The sequence below is a fragment of the Cotesia glomerata genome, linkage group LG4 (assembly GCF_020080835.1).
Source record: "Cotesia glomerata isolate CgM1 linkage group LG4, MPM_Cglom_v2.3, whole genome shotgun sequence".
NCBI lineage: Eukaryota > Metazoa > Arthropoda > Insecta > Hymenoptera > Braconidae > Cotesia > Cotesia glomerata.
Window position 1 is genome coordinate 20,397,482 of NC_058161.1, and position 17,453 is coordinate 20,414,934.

At 27.0% G+C, this 17,453-nt stretch overlaps 3 protein-coding genes across 4 annotated transcripts; 1 reads left to right on the top strand and 2 right to left on the bottom strand.

Annotated features, from left to right (window-relative positions):
* Nucleotides 1-1,885: 1,885 nt before the first annotated feature.
* Nucleotides 1,886-5,531, bottom strand: LOC123263860. Of its 2 annotated transcripts, XM_044726895.1 has the most exons (4): nucleotides 5,399-5,531; nucleotides 4,171-4,482; nucleotides 2,347-2,679; nucleotides 1,886-2,061 (listed from the first exon to the last, which is right to left on the bottom strand). In XM_044726895.1, the coding sequence occupies exons 2-4, from the start codon at nucleotides 4,454-4,456 to the stop codon at nucleotides 1,994-1,996; spliced, it is 687 nt and encodes a 228-aa protein (XP_044582830.1). In that variant the 5' UTR covers nucleotides 4,457-4,482; nucleotides 5,399-5,531; the 3' UTR covers nucleotides 1,886-1,993. The 2 variants fall into 2 exon arrangements, with proteins under 2 accessions (XP_044582830.1, XP_044582831.1); XM_044726896.1 differs by lacking the exon at nucleotides 5,399-5,531 and having other exon boundaries at nucleotides 4,171-4,498.
* A 2,848-nt stretch (nucleotides 5,532-8,379) lies between these two features.
* Nucleotides 8,380-12,254, bottom strand: LOC123263835 (hydroxysteroid dehydrogenase-like protein 2). The gene is made up of 6 exons (XM_044726864.1): nucleotides 11,974-12,254; nucleotides 11,738-11,901; nucleotides 10,397-10,610; nucleotides 10,118-10,323; nucleotides 9,771-9,968; nucleotides 8,380-8,873 (listed from the first exon to the last, which is right to left on the bottom strand). Exons 1-6 carry the CDS (start codon nucleotides 11,988-11,990, stop codon nucleotides 8,434-8,436), a joined length of 1,239 nt encoding a protein of 412 aa, XP_044582799.1. The 5' UTR covers nucleotides 11,991-12,254; the 3' UTR covers nucleotides 8,380-8,433.
* A 694-nt stretch (nucleotides 12,255-12,948) lies between these two features.
* Nucleotides 12,949-15,822, top strand: LOC123263850 (mitochondrial carnitine/acylcarnitine carrier protein). Its single transcript, XM_044726885.1, has 5 exons — nucleotides 12,949-13,195; nucleotides 13,273-13,378; nucleotides 14,295-14,609; nucleotides 15,290-15,463; nucleotides 15,534-15,822. The coding sequence occupies exons 1-5, from the start codon at nucleotides 13,100-13,102 to the stop codon at nucleotides 15,716-15,718; spliced, it is 876 nt and encodes a 291-aa protein (XP_044582820.1). The 5' UTR covers nucleotides 12,949-13,099; the 3' UTR covers nucleotides 15,719-15,822.
* Nucleotides 15,823-17,453: the final 1,631 nt, after the last annotated feature.

Genomic DNA, 17,453 nt, shown 5'->3' on the forward strand with positions numbered 1-17,453 from the left:
TGTCAAAAAAAAACAACTAATATAAAATGATATAATTATTATCTATTAAAAAAAAAAAAAAAAAAAAAAATACAATCAGCGGGGGTTCCTTTAAAACAAGGAGTGCTGAGCAAGCATGACCACCATATCTCATCCCTTTTAAGCAGGGTGTAACTACTTTGAGACTGAATCGATATCGATATTGATAATTTAACAATTATTATTACTTTTTCTAATCGTTAAGTTTTTATATTTATTTATTCATCTACTGAAAAAAAAAAAAAAAAAAAATACTTCCCTTTGAGGCAGGGTGCAATCGACTGATTAATAAATCTTAAACGATTATGATTGTTATGCGTTTAAACATAACCCTGGTTGATGCAAAATCAATTACTTATTATTATTATTGTTATTATAAGTGATAAGAATTTTTTATGATTTTTTTGTAACTCTCTACGGTCCCTTTTAAGCAGGGTGTGATTTTTTTATCTGTAAAAATCTTTATATGTAGAAAGTTTCTTGTATAATTTTATTTTAATAAATATTTTTATATATATATATATATATATATATATATATATATATATATATATATATATATATATATATGTGAATTAATATTGTTTTTATTATTTAATATAATACAATATACAAACATTAAATAAATTTGTTTTAGGTAGACGCTATTTTGCAGGTGTAAAAAAATTTAAAGAAAATTGTTTTGTAAAATTTATAGAAAAGTTTGTAAAATTTACTTTATTTTTAATTTGTAATTTTTGAGTCTAATTATTACTAAATATGTATCGTAATTAATTAAAAAGCATTACTTGATTCAGCATAATTAATTTATATCACATGTGAAAATTTTTTTTGTAAATTTGAATTTTTCGGATTTTTTACTGTGAAAAAATAAATAAAATTTTGCTATATTAAATAATGACTTTTGTTAAATTGCACTGTACTTTCTTAACTATTGACATTTTTAAAGATATAAGCTCATCCTAATGTTATAGTCATCAAGAGCTTTCATTTGAGTAGTCACATGCATTTTTGATATATTTTTCATATATTAATATATATAATATTTATAAATATATATATAATTGATGTGGGTACTCAAATGAAAGATCTCGATGAATGTAACATCGGGATGAGCTTATATCATTGAAAATGTCAATATTTCAAAAGATAAAAGGTCATTTCTTATTTATATCATGTATATAATATATATTTCAAAGATATAAGCTCATCTCGATGTTACAATCATCAAAAGCTTTCATTTGAGTACACACATGCATTTTTGATATATTTTTCATATATAAATATATATAATACTTATAAATATATGAAATATATAAAAAATTGATGTGGGTACTCAAATAAAAGGTCTTAACAAGTGTAATATCAAGATAAGCTTATATCTTTAAAAATGTCAATAGTTCTCAAGATACAAGGTCATTTCTGAAATATTGACATTTTTAATGATATAAGCTCAACCCGATGTTACTTTCATCAAGAGCTTTCATTTGAGCCCCCACATGCATTTTTGATATATTTTTCATATATACATATATAATATTTATAAATATATAAAATATATGAAAAATTCATGTGGGTACTAAAATGAAAGGTCTTAATAAGTGTAATGTCGGGGTGGGCTTATATCTTTAAAAATGTAAATAGTTCACAAGATAAAAGGACATTTCTTAATTATGTCATGTATATAATATATATTTTAAAGATATAACCTCATCCCAATATTTTCTATAAATTTTACAGAGTTTTTTTCTTAAATTGTTATAATTAACACTTTTTTCAGTCGCTATTAATAATTAATCCCCACCTACTAAAACTATCGTCCTAAATGCAATAACTAACTTATACTTAAAAAAAATTAATCTTCATAAATATTGAAAAAATATTCGGACCAAAATTAAAAACTATCACAAGATTCTCATTAACTCGTGATCACATTTAATAACTTAACAACATTCAAAATAATTTTTTTATTAATTTAAGGTGGTATTGAAGTGTTGGTCATCGATTGAGAAGCATTGTGCCACTTCAGCTCATTTTGCCGTGCTGAAAAATATAAACAAAAATTGATTAAAGCCGTAGAAAAAAAAAAAAAAAAAAAAAAAAAAATAAAAATAAGGAACTCGGTACTGAGAGAAGAAATTTATTTTTAAAAATGATGGACATTTTTGTTATAAGAAATTAATTTGGTGAGAATTTTATTTCTTAGCTGAAGAAATAATAATTTTTTTAACAAAAAAATTACTGTGAGAAATGAAATTGTTTAAAATTTCCCAGAAATTAATTTTTTGTCACAAAAATCTTCATTTTTTTTAAGTGTAGTCTTCTTACCAGAATAATTATGATGCAAAGACAAAGGAGTGGCGATAGATGTGCGAAATGACCTGCGAGTAAGTGTAATAATAACAATTAACACTGAAGTAACCACTAAAATAACAAAAATTCCCAAAATAATAATGACTATTTGTCGTTGCTTTCGCGCTTGCTCCAATTCCATCAGCGACTTTTCGACGACTTTTATCTTGTGATCGTCGTTTATCATTTCTTCCGGAGGATAATGATAAGTTTTGCTGGTATTGGACAGTCGGGTGGAGCTTTTTCGGTTAATACTGTTCGAACGTCTTGCAGATACTTTTCTCTTCACACTGGCTCTTCTTCCGTCCCCTAAAAATTTAATTTTCATCAATTAATAATGCTAAAACAAAAAGACATTTAACAATTTTTAATTTTTTTAATCTATAAAAATTATAAGTTAAAAAAATTGCACAAAATTTTTCAAATTTTCTACATGTTAAATTTTTTCTTTCAATTTTTTTAAATTAATTTTCTTCAATAAAAAAAATTATAAAAATTTTCTGACGTCTAATTTAATTTTAATTAATTAAATGATAGTTAAATTAGCATATAATAAATTTTTGATTTTTTAAATCAATAAAAATTATAAGTTCAAAAAAATATTATTAAAAAATTGCACTGAAGAATTTTTAAAATTTTGTTAACGTAAAATTGTATTTTTTTTAAATTTTTTTCAATGAAAAAAAATTAGGAAAACGGTTGACCCTGAAGGCCATCCCTGCAACTTCCCGCTAATTCCATACTTAGGCACTTAAAATTGCACCAATGATGTTTTTGAACTCTTCGAGCTTAAAAATACAATTTATGGGTTATTTTGAGCTCTCCGAGCTCAAAGAGATTGCTTTCCTATGCTTTTGAGCTCTTCGAGCTCAAAAGTCTGATAGAGATTTGATAAGACACTATTTTTTGAATTTTTAAACCGCAATAACTTTTGAATGAATAAACCGATTTTCACGCGGTTGGCAGCATTCGACGCAGTTTTTTAAGCCTTACAAAGAATCTTGAATTTTGAATTGATCGCGCTAGGAATTTCGGAGTTATTCCGAAAAAACACTTTTTTCGGTTTTCTTTCGTTCACGATATCTCTCGAACGAATCAACCGATTTTGACCGGACTGGTGGCGATCGGCGTGGTTTTTCGAGATTAGGAGCTGATTAGTTTTTGGAATTTAACCATAAAGCCGTTTAAAAGTTATTCCAAAAAACCACATTTGAAAAAAATTATTTTTCAGTTTTTTGAAGATTTCTCAAAATCTATTGATCTGAATCGGTCCAAATAGTTTTCAAAATCTAAGTTTGGTCAAGCCCTTTCGAATGGCACCAACCACAATGAAATCGGTCAAGCCGTTCAAAAGTTATGAGCGGTTCACATACTTTCACACACACACACACACACACACACACACACACACACACACACACACACACACACACAGACATACAGACACCGTGACAACCTCACGGGGATAGTCAGGGAAGCTTCCTGTGACCTTCAAACGTCGAGATCTGATGAAAACTCGATTTTTGCAAAACGGGGTGAAAACAATAACTTCCCGATTTTTGAAAATCTTCGATTTTTGAAAATCTTCGATTTTCTTAGCGGGAAGTTAAAAATTATAAAAATTTTCTAATTCCGCCTAATTAAATTCTAAACAACAATTATTCCTTTTTACACTGTAATTTTCCTCTATTGCTTCTTTCCATGCAGAATTTCATAAATTTTCTCCGCCCGACAAGATGGCGGGTGGTATATCAAAATGTCGGCATGCTTAAATAAAAGCGGTAAATTCAAATTTTTTACCTAAAGGTGTAGGACCGTGAGTAATTCTTCCGTGAATACTGTTTCGTCGTCGATTTCCAGTTTCACCCGATCGGAACCGCTTAGGTCGGTCAGATTGCGTACAAACAGAGTTCGATCTTCTAGCCCGGTTGTTTTGCAACTGGGGACTTGGTGGATACAGCCCCTGGGATATAAGCTCGTCGCGGAAGTCTGGTAGTCGCTCGCTGTAGTAATTTCTGTTGTCGTAAAATACAATTCTATCGTTCTCCGAACGGGATCTTGTTGTCATTGGGTAATTGCGTTCCATTTTTTAGAATTATTATTTTTAATTATCTAGAAAAATTAAATTAATATTTAATAAAAATTTCAAAAAATTTTTTTATTATATTTAATAAAAAAATTTTCAATTTTTTTACTAAAATTATAAAAATTCCATACTGAAATAAAAATTTTCCCCTAAAAAATTTCTCTTTAATTTAATTTCACTTTTTTTAAAAATTATTTTTTTGGGTCAAAAATTTTTCTTTTAAATAAAATTATTTTTTTTTTTTTCAAAAAAATTTATTATATTTAATAAAAACTTCATAGTTTTTTAACTAAAATGAAATAAAAATTTTATACAGAAAAAAAATTATTTTGAAGAATTTTATTTTTTTAATTTTAGTAAAAAAAATTCTTAAACTAAAAAATTGTTTTTACTTAAATTTAATTTCACTTTTTTCAAAAATTAATCTGTTAAAAATTATATTTTTTTTTTTATTAAAAAAATTTTTAAACTAAAAAATTTTTCTTTCTTTAATTTAATTTCATTTTTTTCAAAAATTAAATTATTAAAAAATTTTTTCTCTAAAATTATAAAAATTTCACAGAAAAAAAATTATTTTGAAGAATTTCATTTTTTTTTTTGAGTAAAAAAATTATTAAACTAAAAAATTTTTCTTTCTTTAATTAAATTTCACATTTTTCAAAAATTAAATTTTCTTTAGGTCAAGAATTTTTTTCTAGATTAAAATTAATTTTTTTTTTTTCAAAAAAAATATTTTATGATTAATAATTGGAAAAAAAATGATAATAATTATAAAAAAATAAAAGTTAAGATATCAAACGTCATATATAATGGTAATACAGTGTTATAAAGATTTTAAAAGCATAAAAGCCGTGTGTTATATTGGGTTTGACGTATGTTTAAATCTCGAGTCTAAAAGTAGATCAGCACACCCCCGTTATTCTCCGGCAAAAGTAAACTCACGTCTTAAATTGATACACAACCGCCTTTATAATTAACGTTTAAACATTTTTATTTTTTTTACAATAAATAATTAATTAAGTTAATAAAAAAAAAAAATGAAACTTTTTTTTTTCACTTTAATATTTTTTAAAATTTATTTTAATAATTTTCTTACTTAAATAACTTTTTTTTAATTTTTAATTAAAAAAAATAGTTTTTTTAATTAATCACCAAGCGAGGTGAAAAAATAAATTATAAAAATTTAATAGAAATTGCGACAGAGCTTTCGAGATGTCGGTGAGTGACTGGAGTAATTTTAATTTTAAAAGCGGAAAAATAAAACCAATGGCCTCCTAAGTTACTCCCACCAATTAGCCGCTTATTTATACTACAATAATTTCAAAAATTCCACTATCGATTTATAATTAATAAAAATTTTAAGGATAAAATTAAATGTACTTTTCTTGTTTTATTAATATAACAAAGTATAAAAATTTACAATACCCTTTACAAAATATATATTTAATATACAATTTTTCAATAATATGTAATATCAATTTTTCTAATTTCATAACAACTTGCATGTATCTTGTGAACTATTGACATTTTAATTGATATCAGTTCATCCTGATGTTACACTCATCGAGACCTTTCATTTGAGTACCCACATGAATTTTTCATATATTTACACGAAAAAAAGTAAACTGTAATAAATAACAGTCGATTCATAATAATTAATTATCAACTGCTAAAAATTACCATTTCAAACAGTAAAATCGTGATTTTACTTTTCACTTTATTATAATATTTACCATTTAAACGTTACAATTTACTCTTTACATGGAAGAAAATACTATTTCAAACAGTAATATTCGCTATGTAAATGTCTAAAATGTTTAAGTATAATAATTAACAATTCAGACTTTGATATTTATCATTTCGTACCTAAAAAATGATCTTATGATATGTAAAAAGTATAAAATAAAGCTAGTAAATTTCTAATACAAGCAACGTCAATATTTACAAAGTAAAATGGTAAATTTTAAACGCAATGCTAAAAATCAAACTGTAATTATTGACTTGCTTGGACTGGTAAAATCTATATTTTAAAAGTATAATTTTTACTGTTTCAAATGTTAAATTCTCCCAGAGTGAGACCCCCTTCTCTTTCATCTGAGTTCCTCTTCTCCTCATAATATCGACTATATATTGAAATGGCAATTTTTACTGTTTGAAACTGTAATTTTTTAAGATGAAAGAGTTGTTATTTACTATAGTGACAGCTACTAATCACTTATTTTGGATATTAAATTATAAATTGTGGCTTTTATACTTTCTACATTAAGTTCTGTAATATTTATATTTTTGCCACCCCGATGTCCACTTTACTGTTTGAAACTATAAAAATTAACTGGGATCCGAGTGAATATTACAGTTTACTTTTTTCCGTGTAGAAAAAAAATTAAGGGCTACAAAACTATCAGCTTAATGATAACAAATAAACAGCCAAATTAATTTTTATATATATATATATATATATATATATATTATATGTATAAATGTTCATATGAAAAATATATGAAAAATTGATGTGAGCTTATATCTTTGAAAATATCAATAATTATGAAATGACATTGTATTTTGTCAACTAATGATATTTTTAAAGATATAAGTTCATCCTGAAATTGCACTCATCAAGAGCTTTCATTTGAGTACCCACATCAATTTTTTATATATTTATATATATTATATATATGGGTGATTTTCTGTAAGGATGTTTTCTGCTGTCCCAGGCATTTTTTTATTAGAAAAATTGTTATTTTATTATTAAAAAAAATTTATTACGAAAGTAAAAAAACATTTCTATTTTGAGCAATATGAAAACTAAAATGAAATAAATTTTGGTTTTTTTGCTATAAATTGGTAAACCACCGAAATAACAGTCCCCTGGGCTGTCCCATTCCCAAAATTAATACTTTAAGATTAAATTTTAAGTTATTCGTCGATAATATATAATTTGGTCCATAATGTTTATAAACTTAATTAGTTAACTAACAATCTTCTTCAATAAAGAGTACCGAAAATTAATTTGTTTCATTAAATTCATTAAACCAAAGTTTGTCCCAGGCATTTTAAGAACAGTCCCCTGCCAGAAGTTCAAAGCCAAAAAAAAAATCCAGCGTGTTATTTTACCTTTTGTAAGGTTTATAAGGACCTAACTAGCCTTGAGTTAATAACCATAGGGCTGTTAGCGCTTTATCGGCATTTTATTTAGTGTCAAAGCACCGTTTGTGCTGGAATTATGTGTCTGGGCCACTTCAAAACTCAGTCCCCTGGCAACTATTTTTATTTATAATTTATTTATAAAATTCGATCCATAAGTCTTAATATTATTCTAATTAATGTAAACATTCATTGAGAACTTGAAAAGTTGAATGCATTGAAATAGTTTGCTTGATTTTTCTCAATTTGATAACAAAAAAACAGTCCCCTGGCAAACAGTCCCCTGTGATGTTATATGGCAAAAGATACACAAATATCGAAAAAGCAAAAATTAATTCGGCTGTTTATTTATTATGATTAAGCTTATAGTTTTGTAGCCCTTGTTAATTTTTTTTCTAATAAAATCAAAAATAATTTGGTCGGAGAATTTTGTACAGATTTAAGACGTCCTTACAGAGAATCACCTATGTATATATGAAAAATATATCAATAATGCATGTGGGTACTCAAATGAAAGCTCTTGATGAGTTTAACATCGGGATGAGCTTATATCTTTAAAAACGTCAATAGTTTAGAAAGTACAGTACAATTTAACAAAATTCATTATTTAATAAAGGATAATTTTATTTTAATTATAGTTACTTCCACTAATTAGCTACTTATTTTTTTAATTTATACTACAATAATTTCAACAAATTTATTATAAATTTATAATTAATAAAAATCTTCAGAATAAAATTAAATATACTTTTATTGATATAACAAAGTATAAAATTGATTATAAAAATTTACAATACCCTTTACAAAATATATATTTTAATATAAAATAAATTTTAAAGCTTTGATTTCAAGCTGCTCATTAATTTTTCTAATTTCATAGCGACTTGCAAATTTCCATCGATCTTGAGCTTTCCCATCATGAACGCGGACGCGGGTTTCAATTTTCCCGAGAACATATCAAAGAAATTATCGGCCTCCATGGTCAGAATAGCGTCGGCAGCTTGAGACGGCTTTCCTTTTTCTAGAGCTCCGTTTCCAGTCTTCAAATCCAGGAACCACGTTCCTGGATTGTCTCCTGTTATATTGAATTGATAAATCGCGGTTGTTCTTCTCACGAGATCTGCTGATAAGTTGGCTCTTATTGCGGAGAAAATGACGTTTAAGTCTTTGGAATTTTGAGCTGGTTTTTTTGTAGGATCAAAAACGGTGTGGCTATTTGATTGGAAGTCTTCTTCGTCCAAGAAAAAGTCCAACATTAACTTGTCTTTCCACTCTGAAAAATTAATTTTCATTGTAATTAAATTGTCTATATTATTAAGAAAAATCCTGTCTCCAGGATACATATTTAAGAAATGACTTTGTATCTTGTGAAATATTGCTATTTTTAAAGATATAAGCTCATCCCGATGTTACACTCATCGAGACCTTTTATTTGAGTACCCACATTAATTTTTCATATATTTATATATATTATATATATGTATATATGACAAATATATAAAAATTACGCGTGGGTATTCAAATAAAAGCTCTTGATAAGTGTAACATCAGGATGAGCTTATATCTTTAAAAATGTCAATAGTTAAGAAATAATCTTGTATCTTGTCAACTATTGACATTTTTAAAGATATAAGCTCATCCTGATGTTACACTCATCGAGAGCTTTCATTTGAGTAGCCACATACATTTTTGATATATTTTTCAGATATACATATATATGATATATATAAATATATGAAAAATTGATGTGGGTACTCAAATGAAAGCTCTTGACGAGTGTAACATCGGGATGAGCTTATATCTTTAAAAATGTCAATAGTTAAGAAATTACCTTATATCTTGTCAACTATTGACATTTTTAAAGATATAAGCTCATCCCGATGTTGCACTCATAAAGACCTTTCATTTGAGTACCCACATCAATTTATTATATATTTATATATATTATATATATGTATATATGAAAAATATATCGAAAATGCATGTGGGTACTCAAATGAAAGCTCTTGATGAGTGTAACATCAGGATGAGCTTATATCTTGAAAAACGTCAATAGTTAAAGAATTACAGTGCAATTCAACAAAAGTCATTATTTAATAAAGCAATATTTTATCTATTTATATTCCACAATAATAAATACGATCAAAATAAAAATAAAATGATAATTTACCAGGATTACAAGCATAGGGAGTAAAATCAGTGATTCCTTCTTCTCTAAGGATTGTTTCGTCGATACAAAACCTTCCGGTAAGTGATTTGCTATCCTTGCAAAAAATAACATACGCTGCATCAGCCATTATGTCGGCTTTACGGCTCACATTGAATCCTTCTCCACCTGTCAGCATTTCAATAGCTGCCGTATGAATAGCTGAAAGAAAAATTATTAAAATCAATCAATAATTGATGACTAGGGCTAGAATTTTTGCCTTCAAAACAACAATTAAATATTACTGATATCAAATTTTTGATATTAAAATGGAAATATTGGATGGCAATTCATGATAAAAATAAACTTACCAGTCTTAGGCCAAAGAGCGTTAACAGCAATCCCATCTTTTTTAAATTCTTCAGCCATTCCCATGGCGCACATTGACATTCCATACTTGGATAAGGTGTAAGCCAAGTTACTTTGGAACCACTTGGGTTTCATGCTCAACGGTGGGCTTAGGTTCAGGATATGAGGATTCGAGCTTTTTTTCAAAAAAGGTATGCAAGCCTTCGACCTATAGTTAAAATTTTATCAAATAATCAGCCTTAGCTAAATGTAAATTGTTGAAAATTAAAGAAAAAACTTACACCAAAAATGTACCACGTGTATTGATGTTATTCATCAAGTCGTATCTTTTCATGTCGGTATCAAGCGTGGGTGTCAGCGAAATAGCGCTCGCATTGTTCACCACAATGTCAATGCCCCCGAACTTGCTGACAGCTTCATTTACGGCCGCGAGAACCTGGGATTCGTCCCGAACGTCGACCATGCATGGTAGAGCTTTTCCTCCAGCTTCTTCCACTATAATTAAATTAATTTGACAATTAATATAAGATCATAATTAAATTTACTAATCACTTGACCATTTTTTAATTTTGCTTAATAAAAATTTATTAAGATTATTAAATATCTTCTAAATTAATTTCTAATGTAATTGAATGATCTATAATCATTAAAAAAATAAGAAAAATATTGTCTCCAGGATACATAATTAAGAAATGACCTTATATGTTGTGAAATATTGCTATTTTTAAAGATATAAGCTCATCACGATATTACATTCATCAAGACCTTTCATTTGAGTACCCACATCAATTTTTCATATATTTTATATATTTATATTTATTACATATATATATATGAAAAATATATCAAAAATGCATGTGAGTGCTCAAATGAAAGCTCTTGATGAGCCTAACATCGAAATGAGCTTATATCTTTAAAAATGTCAGTAATTAAGAAACTACTTTATATCTTGTGAACTATTGACATTTTTAAAGATATAGGCTCATCCTAACATTACACTTATCAAGACCTTTCATTTGAGTACCCACATCAATTTTTCATATATTTCATATTTATGTATATTATATTTATGTATATATGAAAAATATATCAAAAATGCAAGTGGGTACTCAAATGAAAGCTCTTGATGAGCCTAACATCGGAATGAGCTTATATCTTTAAAAATGTCAGTAATTAAGAACTGACATTGCTATCTTGTCGACTAATGATATTTTTAAAGATATAAGCTTATCCCGATGTTACACTCATCGAGACCTTTCATTTGAGTACCCACATCAATTTTTCATATATTTCATATATTTATATATATTATATATAAGTAAATATGGAAAATATATCAAAAATGCAAGTAGGTACTTAAATGAAAGCCCTTGATGAGTGTAACATCGGGATGAGCTTATATCTTTAAAAACGCTATTATTTAAGAAAGTACAGTGCAATTTAACAAAAGTCATTATTTAATAAAAAAATTATTTAAAAAAAATTGCATTATTAATTTTTTTTTAATTTCTACTTGTTAATTTTTTTGCCGTAATTTATTTACTGAAAAAATTCCTAAAATTATCAAATATCTTTTGAATAAATTTTCATGTAATTAAATTATAAATAAACAAATAAATTACCTTCTTTAGCAGCTGTGTAAATAGTGCCAGGTAATTTAGGATGTGGTTCTGCAGTCTTTGCACAAATAACAACATTCGCACCATCCTTAGCAGCCTTTAACGCAATACTTTTTCCAATTCCTCTGGAAGCTCCCGTTATGAACAATGTACGTCCAGCAAGTTTTCTAAAAAATATTATTTAAATTAATATCTTTTTTTTTATATAAAAAAGTGAAATTTTATTTTAAAATTCTTACCCGGTGTTAGAAATCATTTTTAGTTAACTAATAATAAAAATACAAGTAATTAATAATTGTGACTTGTTACTTATTACTTGTTCCAAAGGTCGCTTACAGCTGTCACTTTTTTTGTAACAATATCACATACAGTCTCTACATATAAATTTTATTTTTTTATTTCATTTTATTAAAGTTCTTTAAGTCAACGAACTCTGTACTTTAAACTCTCGAAAATTATAATTTAAAATTGTTATTATTTTGAGGTAATTATTGTTGATAAATTTTTTATTTTTATTATTACTGTGCTTATATATTGTTAAACTTATTTATTGAACTAATTATTGAGGTTACATATTTTTTATAACTGTAAATAAAATAAATTGTGTCGGTAAAGTGAACTTTCATTTTGACGGTAAAGTTTTCCGCTAAATTTTAAATTATTTTATTTATTTAAATTATAAAATTGAAATTAGCTAACAGCTGTTTTTTTTTTAATTTAATAAAAAAATTATTTACAATAAAAGTATGCTTTAAAAAATTCTAATTAATTCTTTTTTTTTTTTTTTTTTAATTTAACAATTTTTATTTTAATTGTATAAAAAATTTTTTATAATAAAAAAACAATAAAAAATTTTTACTAATTATTTTTTTCTATTTTCATATTACTGAAGTTAGCTAACAGCTGTCAATTTTTTTTTTTTTAAATCTTAAATATATTATTTACAATAAAAAAAATGTTTTAAAAAATTTTCACTTGTAATTTTTTAAAAATTTTTATTTGTGGAATTTTTTAATAGAATTTTATTTATATTAATTTTATTGTTGTAAAATTATAAAAAATATTTTAATGCTAATTACGTGACATAAATGATTTATAAAAAAAAATAATTTTATTAAAAAGTAATAACAGCTGATTTCTATAATTAAAATAAAAAAAAAAAAAAAAAAGAACAGTGAATATTTTTGGAAATTGACAGAAAAATTTTTGCAGGTTATGTTGCAAAAATAGTACAATCACGTCAATTATTATTATTCTATTATATCTGATAAAGTAGATAAGAGTTAATTGTTGATAAGAGTTAATTAATTGTTAATAGTGTAATTTGTATGTTTAATAAATAAATAAATAGATAGATAAAATATAATGGCAGAGAATCCGAGTCCTATTAAATATTTTCTCAGTGGAGGAGTCGGAGGAATTTTTACTGTAATTACTGGTCATCCTTTAGATACCATAAAGGTAAAAAAAATTGAACCAATAATAATAACCAACAATGAAAATAATAATAACCAACAATAATAACAAACATTTGATAGGTGAGACTTCAAACTTCTTCTGGAGCAAATGGAGTTTTATATACCGGAACATGGGATTGCGCTAAAAAAATAGCTCGCAATGAAGGATTTCGCGGATTTTACAAGGGTAAAGATTTATGACATTGAATTTATGACCTTTTCAAGGTTTCATATCATCCTTACTAATAGTCAATTTACTATGATAAGTATATGGGCTGCATTGCTCTCTAGATACATAATTAAGAAATGACCTTGTATCTTATGAACTATTGACATTTTTAAAGATATAAGCTCATCTCGATGTTACACTCATCGAGACCTTTCATTTGAGTACCCACATGCATTTTCGATATATTTTTCATATATACATATATATAATATATGTAAATATATGAAAAATTGATGTGGGTACTCAAATGAAAGGTCTCGATGAGAGTAACATCGGGATGAGTTTATATCTTAAAAAATGTCATTAATTAAGAAATGACCTTGTATCTTGTGAAATATTGACATTTTTAAAGATATAAGCTCACCATGACATTACACTCATTAAGACCTTTCATTTGAGTACCCACATCAATTTTTTATATATTTCATATATTTTATATATTTATATATATTATATATATGTATATATGAAAAATATATCAAAAATGCATGTGGGTACTCATATGAGATGTCTCGATGAGAGTAACATCGGAATGAGTTTATATCTTAAAAAATGTCATTAATTAAGAAATGACATTGTATCTAGTCAACTAGTGACATTTTTAAAGATATAAGCTTATCCCGATGTAACACTCATCAAGTCCTTTCATTTGAGTACCCACATCAATTTTTCATATATTTCATATATTTATATATTTCACAAATACCATAAATATAAAATATATCAAAAATGCATGTGGGTACTCAAATGAAAGCTCTTGATGAGTGTAACATCAGGATGAGCTTATATCTTTAAAAATGTCAATAATTAAGAAAGTACAATGCAATTTAACAAATGCATTATTTAATAAAGTAAAAATAAATATTTATTTTAGGTATGGGAGCACCACTGTGCGGAGTAGCTCCAATTTTCGCAATAAGTTTTCTGGGATTTGGCTTAGGAAAGCGACTCCAGCAGACGGGTCCTGATCACGAGCTAACAGCAATCCAATTGTTTAACGCCGGGGCTTTCAGTGGAATTTGCACGACGATTATAATGGCCCCGGGCGAGAGAATCAAGTGTCTGCTGCAAGTCCAGCATGGAATGGACAATGTAAAGTACAATGGTCCAGTAGATTGCATCAAACAGCTGTACAGACAAGGCGGAATCAGGAGTATTTATAAAGGCACTGCTGCTACTTTAATGAGAGGTTGGTGATAAAATAAAATACTAGCAACCTCGCAGTCACTATGTGACTGCCGTGATGAGTATCGTAAAATTTCATTGTACTTTCTTAAATAGTGACGTTTTTCAAGATATAAGCTTATCCCGATGTTACACTCTTCAAGAGCTTTCATTTGAGTGGTACCCACATGCATTTTTGATATATTTTTCATATATACATATATGTAATATATATAAATATATGAAAAGTTGATGTGTGTACTTAAATTAAAGGTCTTGATGAGTATAACATCGGGATGAGCTTATATTTTTAAAAATGTCAATAGTTGACAAGATACAATTTCATTTCTTAAATAATGACATTATTTAAGATATAAGCTCATCTTGATGTTACACTCATTGAGACCTTTCATTTGAATACCCACATTAATTTTTCATATATTTTATATATTTATATATATTATATATATGTATATATGAAAAATATATCAAAAATGCATATGGATACTCAAATGAAAGCTCTTGATAAGTGTAACATCGGGATGAGCTTATATCTTAAAAAACGTCAATATTTAAAAAAATACAGTGCAATTTAACAAAAGTCATTATTTAATAAAGCAAAATTTATTATTTTATTAGCAAAATAAAGTAATATTGTTTTGATGTACTAGGACCTGAAAATCTAATTGAAAAAAATTCTTGCAGATGTCCCAGCTAGTGGGATGTATTTCATGACTTACGACTTGATTCAACGGCTGCTGGCCCAAGATGACAAGAAACTGTCTCTTTTGTCGACTATTTTCGCCGGTGGATGCGCCGGAATTGCCAATTGGATCGTCGGGATGCCTCCCGACGTTGTCAAAAGTCGTCTTCAAACTGGTAATAAGCCTTGACAATTTTTATTATTATATATTAGAGATTTTTTTTATTAATTATAATTTTATTCCAGCACCCGAAGGTATGTACAAAGGCGCCAAAGATGTCTTCAAAGAGCTTATTTCAACAGAAGGCATCCGCGGACTTTACAAAGGAGTTACTCCGGTTATGCTTCGTGCATTTCCAGCCAACGCTGCCTGCTTTTTAGGCTTCGAACTTGCCATTAAAGTTTTAAACTGGGCTGCTCCTAGTTTGTAAATTTACTGTCTTAATATTTTTATATATTTACAAGCAGATCCAAAAATATAATGTATATAAATTGGTTTGTATTTTTTATAAAAAATAAAATTTATAAAGTTTTTTTATTAACACACGTTTACATTATAATACATTATAATAAAATAAATTTCAAGGCATTTTTTTTTTTGCTTTTTATGCTGTGATGTATCTATATATTTATATATATGTAGTACCCTTTGCTTCAATATGTTGCGTAAAATATTTTTTCCCTGATTAAAAAAAAAAATTTTAAATGTGTCAAATGATTTGAAAAGATTAAAAAAATTTTTAACTTCCCGCTAAGAAAATCAAAGATTTTCAAAAATCGGGAAGTTATTGTTTTCACCCCGTTTTACAAAAATCGAGTTTTCATCAGATCTCGACGTTTGAAGGCCACAGGAAGCTTCTCTGACTATCCCCACGAGGTTGTCACGATGTCTGTATGTATGTATGTGTGTGTGTGTGACTATGTGACTCGCTTATAACTTTTGAACGACTGAACCGATCGGAACGTACTAAACGGCGTTCTAAAGAGTTCTTTCAATCTTATATTTCCTGAGAATTTGAACCAATTCGGACCGATAGATTTTGAGAAATTTTGAAAAATCTAAAAAAAATAAGAAAAAAATCATTTTTGAAAGTGGTTTTTTTGGAATATCTTTTAAACGGCTCTATCGATCAACTTCAAAAACTAATCCGCCCTTAAGCTTGAAAAACCACGCCGATCGTCGCTAATCCGGTTAAAATCGGTTGATTCGTTCGAGAGATATCGTGAACGAAAGAAAACCGAAAAAAGTGTTTTTTTGACATAACTTCGTCATTTCTTCTCGGATCGTTTTTGATGATATAAAATAATTTCAGAGCTTAAAAAACCGCGTCGATGGCCGCCAAAAACGTGGAAATCGGTTGATTGGTTCGAGATATATCCTCGATAAAATATTTGGAAACAAGTGTTTTTTTAACATAACTCCGACATTTTTTGGAATAACTTTTAAACGGCTGCACTGATCGATTTAAAAAACTAATCAGCTATTAGCATGAAAAAATTATGTCAATCGCCGTCAAGCCGGTCAAAATTGGTCAATTCGTTCAAGAAATTTCATGAACGAAAGAAAACCAAAAAAAGTGTTTTTTTGGAATTACTCCAAATTTCCTAGTTTAATCAATTCAAACTTGAAGATTCGTCATGAAACTTTTTAGTTTCATTTTTTTAAATTGCGTCAAATACTGCCAACCACGTAAAAATCGATTGATTCATTTAAAAGTTAGTGCGATTTGAAAATTTAAAAAATATTGTTCTATGATACTTCTATCAGACTTTTAAGCTCGAAGAGCTCAAAATAACACACAAATTGTATTTTTGAGCTCGAAGAGCTCAAAAACGTCATTAGTGCAGTTTTATGCACCTAGGTATGGAATTAGCGGGAAGTTGCACGGATGGCCTTCAGGGTCTACCGTTTTTCTAATTTTTTTTTTTTAAACAATATAAAAATCTTTTTTTCAGAATTTTTTCAAATTTTTTTACCCAACCAAAAAAAAGTTATAAATTTTTGAAAAAAATTAGTTTTTCATTTTTCAAATAATTTTATCAAAATTTGACTTATTGAAACTTTTTTGTTTTTTTGTTGTAAAATGCACTTTTTGAAAAAAAAAATACAAAAAAATTGTTTAAGCTACTTATTCTTTTTTTTTTCCAAATTTTTTGGAAAAAATC